The 12,806-nt window shown below is 43.3% G+C and overlaps 1 protein-coding gene across 6 annotated transcripts in view; it reads right to left on the bottom strand.

The window, feature by feature from the left end:
• ab (BTB/POZ-zinc finger protein abrupt) overlaps nucleotides 1-12,806 on the bottom strand; it is a 54,104-nt gene that overhangs the window by 26,962 nt on the left and 14,336 nt on the right. For all 6 annotated transcript variants that reach the window (XM_033380339.1, XM_033380340.1, XM_033380335.1 and 3 more), the window contains 2 exons: nucleotides 12,608-12,725; nucleotides 170-1,024 (listed from right to left, as the gene is read on the bottom strand). In XM_033380339.1, the coding sequence (XP_033236230.1) occupies nucleotides 170-645 (476 nt within the window). In that variant the 5' untranslated portion in view covers nucleotides 646-1,024; nucleotides 12,608-12,725. The remainder of the gene's footprint in view (nucleotides 1-169; nucleotides 1,025-12,607; nucleotides 12,726-12,806) is intronic.

Below are 12,806 nucleotides of genomic sequence, written 5' to 3'. Positions count from 1 at the left end.
GGGGTTAGAGAGGAGGATTAGACGGTAATCAGAAGGGAATGAACAGGCTGAAGGTCTGCCTCTAGGAAGACCCAAGGACAAGGGACTTTGAAGGAAAAGAAAAGGCAGAAAACCCTTCCCTTTGGGTTCATCTACCAATCTACTATATTCTTAGGATTTTAGGTCTTACCTCAATAGATTCTCGACATCGTCGCTCCGCACATCCCGCAGTATGACAATGGGATGCTCGCAGGGATTGGCCTTGAGCAGTTTGCGAAAGTAGGGACTGCAGGCGCTGAGCACCACCTTGTGGGCGGTGAAGGAGCGCTCGTCGCAGGCCAGGGTCACGTCCACGAAGTCCTCCTCGTCGCGCAGGTGCCGGAACGAGCTGAGTATCGAGGTCTGGAAGTCGTTCCATTTGAGGGCGTAGTGCTGCTGCTGTTGCTGCTGCTGTTGTTGTTGGTGGTGGAGATGGTGCTGGTGCTGGGCCAGACCCAGGGCGGATGGGGGCGGTGTGGCTGGGGAGAGGGCGGAGCCGGTGGCCGCCATGGAGAGTGCGGAAAGCGCGTGGCCCGAGGATGAGGAGGTCGCCGGTGGCGGTGGCTCCATTTTCACCACGCCCGCGTTGTTGTTCTCCGCCGTCTGCAGCTGTGTGGATTCGGTCATTTAAGTGGACCGGCTCTGGACCTGCTCCCGGGATCTGTGCGTGCCAAAACGGGGCGACGGGGCGAAGGGGCTACGGGGGGGGGAGTGGGGCTTTGGTCTTAATGGACTCGCGCGATGCGTCTTCTTTTGTGGCTAATTCCTCGGCTCCGATTGAATGGCTATTGTTGTGGTCCTTTTGTCGAGATTCGCAAATATTTACTTTGCCAACGAGAGAGAGAGAGAGACTCCGCTGTGTCTCCGTGGATGTCTGCTCTCCTGTTCCTGGCCTTCTGCTAATTTGGCGAAAGTTGCGGCAATCTCAGGCGGCCCTTGTCCATTTTCACCGGACTCTGCTTGCCGCCGCCGTGGCCATGGACGGAGCTGGTAATGATGGTAGGAGCTGCAAGAGAAAAACTATAAGTCCAGTGGCGGTACAATTGCTCGGGCAGGTGGCATGTGGCATGTGGTGGCCAGAGCCAATCATTAAATATTATTACCAATTATTCATACATAAGCAGCGGGACCGGGTCTCCGCTCTCCGGTGTCTAATGGAATCATTAATTACACGAACCGAAGACCGGCCACCACTTGTCGGGGCATTAGACGCAAATCAATTTAATTTAACGTCTAAGCGTTTACAAGCCACACAATGCTCCACTCTACGAACCTCCACGAATCTCCACAAACCTCCGCGAACGAAGGAGAAAAACCCAAAGCAATTGTACAAGATCATTAGAAGATTGCCCCGGCAATCCATCCATCTTCGAGTGGCTTCTGCGCGGAACCCAAAAACCTGATCGATGTACCACCATCAAAATATTTATAAACGCATTCATCTCTCTCCCTCTCTCTCTGGGATCTACGACTATGACGATTACGATTACGATTACCATTACCGATCTTTTGCAATCGTATCTCGGGGAGGCGGAAACTCTTTTCCTGCAATTGGCGCCTGCATTCCCCCCCCCTCCCCCCACAAAGATCATGTTTGGCCCTACCAAGGGGCACTCCACTCCACTCTGACTCAGTCCCTCGCTGCTTGATTAATGATTCTGGTGCTTGAGACCCGATTATGACCATCACTTGCCTGGCCGTGACTAAGGCACTACTGAACAGGGGCCGGACGGCAGTGCAGTCCCCGGCCTGCTTGTTGCCAGGGGATTACATTGATCTGGTTTAGTCAGCAGAGAAGGGGATGGGCTAGACAGCTGGGGCTTACATTTCAGCTATCAAAGCTATTCTGTGACCTTTTTTTGAGGGGCTAGGATATGTAGTACAGCTCTAGACCTAAGGTTAAGCCTTAAAAGCTTCTAACTAAGGCTTAGATGCATCTTTTAACAGAAAGATAGAGATAGATGAAGGAGATATGTGTAGGTAGATACACCTTCATGGGCGCTGATCTAGGGAATGACTCTTCAGCGCTCAGGCAAAGGGGATGCAAAGAATGAGTCAGGCAGTTCATCTGGGGATGGCTTAAATGAAAGGATACAGGGTCCACCTACAGGCAGGCATGGCTAAAACGCTTGAGAACACTTCATGAGAGAGGCTGAGATCGAACCGAGCCTGGAGCCAGCTCTAAAGCCAGCCTAAAATGGTTTACCAAAGAAATGTATGGCCGTTACTCTTCTTCACAGCTCAATCGATTGGATACACGCCTGGCCCAACATTAGACAGATTTAGAGGCAAACCTAAACCCTTTCCAAATAGTCTCGGAAAACCCATTGGAAGTAAGGACTTGCTCAAAAGTAGACCTATTTTATTTGTTGTTTAATAGTTATTTTTACGGTTTCTACATCACTACGAATTTGGCTGGCACATGGGGGTTGATGGGGGCCCCCTTTGACAGTGCCCAGTGCTGCGTGTGTTTTTCGTTTGCGCTAATTTATGAAGTAACCCAAAACAATTTCATCATAACACATTTGCTGGCAATTATTTCGTTTATTGAACAAACATTCGCATCGCATAAATTCGGGACGGGGCGGGGCAGGGAGGGGAGGGGCGGCAAGGGGAGGGGGCCATAACTAACGAAAGCCAAGAACCCACCGACGAAAATAAAACAACAACAGCAGTAGATACACGTACGTTCCGGCTTGGTAACCGACAAAAAATATATGTAAATGGGGGTTCACATGTAATCAGAGGAAGGATATTGGGTGTGCTAGATACCCGTGCTACGTGTGGGTGGGGGTGGGGAGGGAAGGGGTATGCAACAAACGCAGCAATTGCCGAATGCAATGCCCTGCCACACTTCAAAATGTTCCAAAATGGCTGCAAAACTGCCTAAAAACTGAACATTTTAGCAAAACAAAAATCTATTTGGCAACAAAACGTGGACGGGGGGGCAAAGCCCTCACTTGTTTAGTCGGTTGGGGGGGTTGTGGGGGGGCAGGGGGTGGCGGGACTTGGATATCCGCGTAACATAATAACAAATAAATGTAAATGATAATGGTAAATAAAAAACGAATTACTAAACAACACACAATCATCGGCAAAACACACACACAGATACATGCTTGTGTGTGCACATATCTAGATACATAGATACTATATAACGATCCATACATATGACTGTACAAACACGCACATTCGAAAGGGGCTGGGGTGGCGTCTACAGCGGCTGTTGGCCATGAGCACAATCAAATTGGCACCAACTATTTGTAGTACAGCCCCGTCGGTTCCGGCAAGGAATTGGGTGTATCTGGTTAGGGGATAGGTTTGCCTTCATTAGTACAGTAGGAGCTATCTGTATGGTAGGTCTTTTATGAGGGTTCGGTTGAGGGAAGAGCTGGGCTTGAGCACTCTTTCGGGGTATAAACACAGCCATGAAGGTATATATTCTCTATCTCTATCTCTACTATAACTTTTGAGTCTCCTGCTGTTTCAAGAGCTCTTCCATTTGTATCCAATAGGTCTACTTTTGAGCAAGTTCTTACTTCCGTTGGTTTTTCGAGATTTACTTTATTTCGAGACCATTTTGGAAAGGTTTAAGGCAGGATAAAACTTTCAAACGTTGAGCCAGTAGTGTTCAGTGCACTCCCTTTGACCCAGAGAAGAGTAACGGCCATACATGCCTTTGGTACGCCATTTTAGGCCTGGCTCCTGGCTCTCCTCGAATGCGGCTTGTTTCTAGGCTGTATCTACTGCTGTTTGAAGAGCTTCTCCATTTGTATCCCATAAATTAATCAATTTTCCAAAAGATAAACTAATTTTTAAGAGCCCAATTTTAATGTAATATTTTCTACAATTTTTTAAACGCAAAAAGGTAAATTTTCTCCTCATTTTTCAACCAAAATTCCCTCCAAAATCCTTCCAAAGAGTATCTCAAGGTCTCCACTCGACACACGGCTCATAGTTACTTGTTATTTTTGGGTAAATTGATACGGCGCCTTGGTGAGTGAACCGAAAGTAAAGTATCTGGGCAAATACTTTACCCTCCACCCCCTCCCAGCCCTTTCCGCCCCCTCATGTGTACATACGTGCCGAAGGAGGGGGGGGGGGGAAAATCCGCCCGCTATGATGATGATTGTTATTTTTACGATTTGCATTTGGAGTTTGTCAAAAAGGGAGCTTCGAATCCGTGTTACAAGTCTGTAGTTTTCTTGCGAGTCCCTCCTTGTCGTGGGCTCCATCATTACTTTTATCTTTACAGTTATGTTTATATCGTTTATGACTCCATATTGTAACGCCTAAAGGGGGGAGGCAGGAAATGGGATATTGACTCAAAAGCTGGGGATGGTGTATCCGTATCCCCCCACCCCATAAATGTGACCAATTATCTGGCAGATAATTTCCAATTTGTTACCATTCTGTGGATAATTTGTTATGCTCCTGATTAGTTTTGGACACACACAAAATCTCGATTAAATGTTGGTCATTGTCGCCGGACGGCCGCCGCGCCGGGCACAAAATGTCAAATCGAATTATAGTATATAGATTGTCAACAATGGACGTTTAAGCAGGCCCCCCCTCCCCCAAAATGCAAAAAGGGTCTCTCTCCATCTCCCTCTATCTCTTGGGGGAGGAGGGGAGTGGCTGGGGGGCTGCTATGCAGGCAAATTAGTTAAAAACCAATTAAAATCGCTCATCCGCCGTGTTTGACGGCATGCGGGGGGCGTACCATCGTACATTGGATAATTCGTATGTACTCGTATCTGTATTTATATCTTTCTCATGCACATATGTATATGTATATGTTTAGAGCGGAATATTCTAAAAATCCAAATTAGAATGTCAATAAAATGGCTCGTTTTTTGTTTTTGTTTTAATGAAATAATTAATTAGATTTTGCACATCAACAATCTAACACGCATTTGCTGGCCGAACGCAAAACCAACATACAGCATATACAGATACATATCTATCTACATAGTATTTATGTTCGCACCTACATATGTACATATATATGTATATATGTACTTCTGTGTGTACATATGTCTAGCTATTTGTAGGCCTTCTGGCTGGAGATGTGCGTGAATCGTGAATCGTGAGTGCGGAGCGTGACTGTGGTTTCTGGTGGGAAGAAAAGTCCTTCGAAGGTGTGGAAAATAAAGCATAAGTGTGGCTTAAAAAGGGGTTAGGGATCATATTATACAATCTAGGATACCATTGAAGATAGAGAAGCGAAATCTCATCTATCGAGAATCATCTTTTTTGCCACTTTCTTTGATTTTTGCATGGGAAATATTAAATTTAAATTTAAATCACCGGACTCCACTTTCTTTGATTTTTGCATGGGAAATACATACTCGGATATATTAAATTTAAATTTAATATTTATTTTATTTAAATTTAATATTTATCTAATTTACATTTAAATAATATTTATTTAATATTAAATGTAATATTTATTTAATTTAATTGAATATTTATTTAATTAAAATTCAAATGATTTAAGTTCCTTTTTTTCATATATTTATTCCTGTTTTAGTTTAGCATTTTCTTTATACTCTTTGGACATGGAATAAAGAGTCAAGAAGTTGGTGGCTTCTATGGAAATTTTCGGTTTCATTGGTTTCATGGGAATTCTGGTAAAATCTTTCCCTTTCTTCCAGTGTTTCATGGCCAAAACATAGCGAAATATACGCCTTAATTGATGATATGTTTCTGTATATTTCTCTATCTTCCTATAGTCTTAAAAATCCACACTTTCTCTAAATAAAAAACTTCGATAAACCAGCCTAAGTGCGAGCCTGGCAGCCGCCTCTACCTAACCTATCCCATCGATAATCACGCACCCATCCCTAGCACTCCACACACTCACATCCCTATATACACTCTCCTACAAACCATACATATCGCTGTACAGCCATCATAGTTGAATTTAGTTGTTGGACACCATTTTGTTTAGGCTATGCCTGGGCCCCCCAGCCCCCCTCTACCACATCACCACACTTCCACCTAGTGGCTCTTTTTCAGAATTTGCATACGTTTCCATCCAGCCATCCAGACATTTTCCATTTTACTTATTATTGAACCGAAATCGTTCGAAATCTATTCCATGCCGTTTTTGTGTGTGTGTTTTTGGGGTCTCGCAGCGCGATTTGTTCGATTTTCAATTATTTAAATGGTTTTATTTTTGTTCGACACACACACACACACACACGTATTCTCATTTGCATTTTCGCCCAAAAACAGGTCCCACCGAGCCACCACGAAATTCTTTTTCACCCCACCTCTAGGCCCAGGCCCAGCCCCCCCCCCCCCATAGATGGACACGCATCAAAGTGCCACTCAATGGCAGAAAAACTAAAAAACTGAGACGGAGATGGAACGACTTTTCCTAATTGCCTTCGAGAATTTAAATTGAGACATGAAATTGAATAATTCAAAATAATTAGCAGCCAGGCAAGAGCACCAAGACACAGTCCTCGAGGTCCCCCCAAGTCACAGTCCCCAGTCCCCGTCACAGTCGCAGTCACAGTCGCAGTCTGGTCGCTGTAATTGCATTAATGATTTTGACAAATGACCGTCGCCAAAGTCGCCTTTGACTTGGATGATGCCTCTCTCGGTGTCTCTCTGACGCGAGAATTACATTATGTTTTGGGGGAAAAATCAATCAAGGTGGAGAAAGAGAGCGGGCGGGTATCGTTGTCACACTCGGCCTGGCTTAGGCCCCAGCCACGATCCACTAGCAGCAGCCGCTAATTAAACTAATTGAGTAATTTCAGAAATTCAGAAATTAAATGAGCAAATAAAAAATACCAATCGAGTGGGGAAACAGGTATAATCCGACGAAAAGTATACTCAATACTCACAGGAAAGAGGGGCATGGGCCTTGGCCAGCCCAATATACCCTGCCAAGAGGGTAACCAAAGCAAAAGATACGAGCATTTGAAGCGCAATAATCGCAATCGAAACTTAAACCTGAAATCTAGATGGGCGGATCGTCATTCGTGAGATGCGTGGAGGCTATTACTCAGGGAGGCAGATCTGATCTGGTGGGGCACGGCTAGTGCAATGCGTTTTTATTGGCACCCACTAGCCGGCTGGCGGGGATGGGGAGCAACCTGTCCTAATTAATTTCCAACTTAGACGAAATGGCTCTCTTAATGGGGCGAGTCCGCTGATAGCCATCTCAATGGGCCGCAATTAGCCCGGAGCTGGAGCTGGAGCTAGTTTCGCATGGCCAAGAAATGTGTTGCCAAATTTATGCAAATGCCGTCACTCACGAGAGTTTTTCAACTTTCTTTTGGTGCGGCACACACCGAAAGATACAACTAGTAGATGGCATGAGATGGATGTCAATGAACTGTCGTATACAATAAAAATGGTTAATATTGAAGAAAAAGAAAGAAACAAAACTAAAGCGTAGAAGAAGAAATTAAAGATACAAAGATACAGATACACAGAGAATCGATCTGGCATTGGCTGGGGGGGAAGCTGGACAAAGCTGGACAAAAACAAACTAAATGGTATTTGAAATTTACATAAACTGGCCATAAATTAAATTAGCCAGCGACGGCTAAAGTATCTAACAGATACAAGATGCAGGCCAACAGCAACACCAACTCCAGCCACAGCTCATCATTATTTTGGAATACAATTAACACAAAGAGAAAGCAACTACAAGAATGTGTCCGCATCTGAGAGATACAGATACACATACTGGCATTAAATTTCCCTCAGGTATGCCCCGAAAAACTTTCGGTATTGAATAGCAATAAAAAAGCACACACGCGAGAAGCGGGAGAGATCTGTGGAGCCACAGATACATATGTATCTACGGTATGTATCTGCAGCTGTAAGTGTGTGCCTCATAACATTTAATTCATTGTTCCCCTAGATTTTTATGTACTTATTATGTATTCCATTTTGTAGTTTTCGTTTTTCGAGAGAGATCCGATACGATACGATCCGATCTCACGCTGTAAAGTGCTCTCTTGGCCATGGCTCAAAGGGGGAAAACAACGCGTATTGGCCAAGTTGTGCGTGGCGCGTTGGTTGTCATTAAATTTGCGTTTGTTTCATTGGTTAACTTGTTTCCTTTTCCTCTCTCTCTCGCTCTCCGCTCCGCTCCTCTTTGTTTTCTATTTCTATTTGCGCTGTGCAGCTCTCTCGCTCTCGCTCTAGCAATGTATCTGCCTGCCTCTCCCTCTCCCTCTCTCTGTTTGTCTCTTTTTCTGCCTGTTCGCTTTCAATGTTTTATTTAATGATCGTGTTTACATAGTTAGCCCATCTCCTGCGCCCACGGAACTCCATTGAAATTAAACCTGATACAGATACAGATACAAATTCAGATACAGCTACAGCTACAGATACATATGTGGGTAAATCAATTATACTCGCAGATACACAAGCGGATACTGCGCCACAGATTTTACGATTATAATCCCAGAGAAACTATCTCTCAGCGAAGTAGACGGGGGACTTGGGGATCTGAGAGATGGCTGTCTCAATAGAATTGAAAGCAATCATTGCAAGGGGTCTGTGGGTAGATTAAGCGAATAACTTGTCTAATGGAATTAACATTTATTAGCAAACATTATGGAAAATATATTTAATACTCGATTTAAAAAGAAAAAACAAGATAAATTTGTATTTTGGAATAAAAAATGATCACAGTAAAGATACCATTATGTCAGGTACTATTATATAATTATCGATTAAGTCGGTGCATTAAAAACTACTAAAATTTAAGATTTTCTTTGCAAAAAAAATTTACGGTTCAAATTTGTATTTTGCACTATATTTTCTTCCCATTTAAATATTAAATATTTTTTAATATTTTTAATTTTAATTTTACTTTATTTTAATTTATTTTTTTAATTCAAAGGTATTAGGATTGTATTTTATTTATTTAATTTAATTTTATTTATGTAATATTCTTCAAAAAGTAGAACCACGAAATTCTTATATTCTTATAAACTAACTCTAAGACCCCATAAATGCTCTTAATTTATGAAGATACAAGATACTTTTTTGCACAAAGCCAGATACAGTTCAAACTTTCAAAGTTTCTAATGATTTTTAGTAGATTACAGACCCCATAAGGAATAAGGAATGGCAATACCTGAGGAATGTTAGGATATCTCCAAGATATTCAACGATGATCGTTCTGGGAAAAAAGGTTCTTGGTAATGCCTTCCAAACTTCAATTGTGGAAACCTTGATAGAAGATATTTTCCTTCTCAGTCCTTAAAACCCATCCCAAGAACCCCAAGATCTGCTCAGATACTACTATATTTACACATCCTCAAGCTGTGGAACGGTAGGTTCCTTTTTGGAGGCCATCCAGCTGCTGGATCGATATGCGACCATTGGCGACTGCTGCGGTGGACAGGTTAATTATAACATTAACCGACTGACAACTGGTCAAACGCTGATGCCATGGGAGCTGGCAGCAAGCAATCGAAGTATCTACAGAAAGAACACCCCCACACACACACACACACTCTTGAAGCGTCGCTGGTGATTTGTGAAGCGGAAGGTGTTTGTTGCCATCCGCATCCAAATATACTTTTCCCACACTACCCCGAGAGCGTGTGAGCGTGCGAGAGAGCCACAGAGAGGTGTCCGTACAGTCCGCGCCAGTTTGTATAGCTCCCCCGCCTGGCTCTGGCTCTGGCTCTGGGTCGCGGTGCGGTGCGGCACGGTACTCGTCGTTCGGGGCACAATCAATTCCATATGACATTATTAGGTGGCTCGTTGGATGTTGTTGTTGTTGTTGTTGTTGCTATTATGTCATAATTTTAGGAAAAAAAAGTGAAGCGCTCAACCAAAATAAATTAAAAATTGCTTTCATGCTTGAATTGTTTGGGGATGTTGGGGCTTCGATGTGTGGGGGGGGGTACTCCGATACGCTGCCGGCGAATCTTGGCCATGTGAAGCGGACTTCATTACCCGGCAATATCCAAATATAAAGCCACAGACCCGTTGTCGTTTGGATCGATCCCTCACTTTGTATCGTACGTATCTCATGGATACACACACAGACAGCCACCCGGCTCCCAAGTGTTTATGGTCGATTGGAAGTTTATAATGGATAATATGCTGCTGCCTCTGGCCCTGTCCCTGCCCCTCCCTCTTCTCTCACAAATTCAAATTCAAATTTAGAACGCGGAATGAATGAAGTGCGCAATATTCAATTAAAGTCATTATTACGAGTAATTTCCCTTCGCTGGCGATCCCAAGCAATTGCCATTGATTGTACGATAGAATCGATTGGATCCGGGGCAGATCGGTGGATCGATGGATCGCTGGATCGGTAGGTAATCCCACACAGCCCCCCACACACTAATTGATATTCGAGTGCGAGGGGCAGCTGCTGCATTCGCATCTCATGGATGGATCCACCGAGCGAGAGAGATAGATCTTCGGACACCGGAAAAATTCATCAATTTTCAATTTGTATGTATTAAGGCGAACGTCCCCCGTCCCCCGCCCCCCCGCTACACCGCCCACTACTCGCAGATCTGCCCCATGGTCTAAGCATAATGAGGCATTATGCAAAAAAGTCCCCGTACTCGTAGGTTTGTTTTTTTTTTTTGTTGGTCGCTAATGAAGAGGCCACATACGGGACGTCTTTATTAAAAGTAATTAAGTCATTGTAATTGTCATTTGACGAATGATCTGAGGGGTGGTGGTGGGGGCGGGTAGGCTGGGCGTAGGGTGAGTGGGGTGGGAAATTAAGGCCTCAGGTCGGGTCTGGCGGATCCAAAGCCAAGGAATTTCACGGTTCTATATTAGAGGGGATGTATTTTTGTTTCCAAGAACTTAAGGGAAGGACTAAGAGCAGGTTTAGGGAGCCATTCAGGGACATTCTCTGATTATCTAAAGGTATTTTCTAACTAAAATCAAAGGATGAACCTTCACTCCGAAAAAAATATATGATTTAGCCTCCTCTATCGATGCAGATAATCGTAATTCTTCGCAATTCCTCATATGGAGCTCATGAGGCTAATGGGGATCCCCCATATAAGACCTAAATTCGAAAGATTTTATTTCAAGTTCCGAATAGACTCTCTCCAAGTAAATATAAACCCGATGAGAGGAGAGATACCCCCAAATGGAGTTATTCCCAAAGTTCTTCAAAGTACCCAGAAATCTCCGCACAATGGAACTCTTTTATGGAGAGCTTTTCATACGAAATAGAACCAGCCACCAGTAAGGAGACCTCATGCTACGATTTCCATCTCCTACCCTGCCCCTGCCCCATCTTCCATCTCCCTCTTTGCCCCCCCTTCTCGGCGTCATTGAAGTAAGTAATAATTGTATCTAAATTTGTACGCAGAACATTTGAATCTTAATAAAATTTATAGTTATGACGAAAATATCTGCCCCGTCTGCTCGGCCTCCCTCTCTCGCTCTCTCTCTTTCTGTGTGGCTGTGGCAGCTTTAAAAGCATTTTTAACCAGAGACCCAACCCAACAGAAATTGAACTCAAGTGCAGACAATTGAAGCTCCTCAGAGGAGAACATTTTTGGACTGTGCGCCAGAGGCATAGCCTTTGAAGCTTGTACGTGTGTGTGTGTGTGCCTCAGTGTGTATGTGTGTGTATCGAAATATTTTTGATTTTGATTTCAATTCTCTCTATTTCATTTTTTGCACAAGCGGTTATTAACCAATGCAAAAAAAAGAGGTCTGTAGCCGCTAGTCAACGGAATTGGTCGAGTACTCGCGCGATTTGGTTAATTGATTTCATCATTTGTCGGGGCATATACCCCTTACCCCTTACCACCCTCGAAGATCTATCCCAGGCTAGTCCACCCCATGTGAGTGCCTCCTGAGGGGTCTCTTTCCTGTTTTGGATGGCCTTAGAGAGGGTATTATCGAAGAAAAGACATTTTTTTGGTACACGATTTTTTCAGGGCGGATTTTGGATCTTTCAAACTTTGCTAAAATGCAATTATATTACTTTAACCACACTTTTGGCTACAAATAGGATCCTTAACCTACATGAAAATTCCATTAAAATATAGCTTTTTTAAGAGACTTCTTTTATTTCTAAGCGAAAACCCATCCTTTATCAGTTTAATTCAAAAATAATGTAGTATTTATTCCGTATTTATTCGGTATTTATTCCGTATTTATACCCTATTTTTTAAGTATTTATTCCTTATTTATTCCCTATTTATTTAGCATTCCATTAAGCAAGAGTATCTGGGACTTCGTTAACCAAAACCATGGTTTTTTCTCTCCAATTCGAATTTATTCTTTATTGTTTCCAACTGGACGTAAATCTGTCTCCAAGCCCGAGACAGGGGACCATCACAATTACGCCAAATTAAAAGTTATATTGCGTCGCTCTTTGATTCTATTAAGAATATTAACCGGGGGGGCACTCGGGCACTCGGGCACTCGGGGGAAGGGAATGCCAACTCGTTCAGATATTTAACAATATTAAGAAGCATTTCAATTGCGCCGCATTCAATTAGCGAATTGATTTGCCAGTCGTGGAGCCCCCCCTGGAGATAAACTCTCCCTATTTCTATTCGTAAATATCTACCCCGTCTATATGGTAGGCATATATTTGAATGGTACTTACTGTACTTCTTTCTTCGAAGCAGGTTTTCTTGTTTTTTATCTACTGCAGGAGTTCTTCCTTCGGCTCCAGCTGCAATTTCAATTGATTCTGTTTCTGGTATTTCTGCTGCAGCTTCAGTCTGTAACAAAAGATACAAAAAAAATATAAGAAAAAACCCAGTTGACCATTAGAACAAGTTTGTATGGAATCCCTTCGATGA

Source organism: Drosophila pseudoobscura, chromosome 4 (genome assembly GCF_009870125.1).
Source record: "Drosophila pseudoobscura strain MV-25-SWS-2005 chromosome 4, UCI_Dpse_MV25, whole genome shotgun sequence".
Taxonomy (NCBI): Eukaryota; Metazoa; Arthropoda; class Insecta; order Diptera; family Drosophilidae; genus Drosophila; species Drosophila pseudoobscura.
This window is presented reverse-complemented; position numbering and strand designations above follow the sequence as displayed.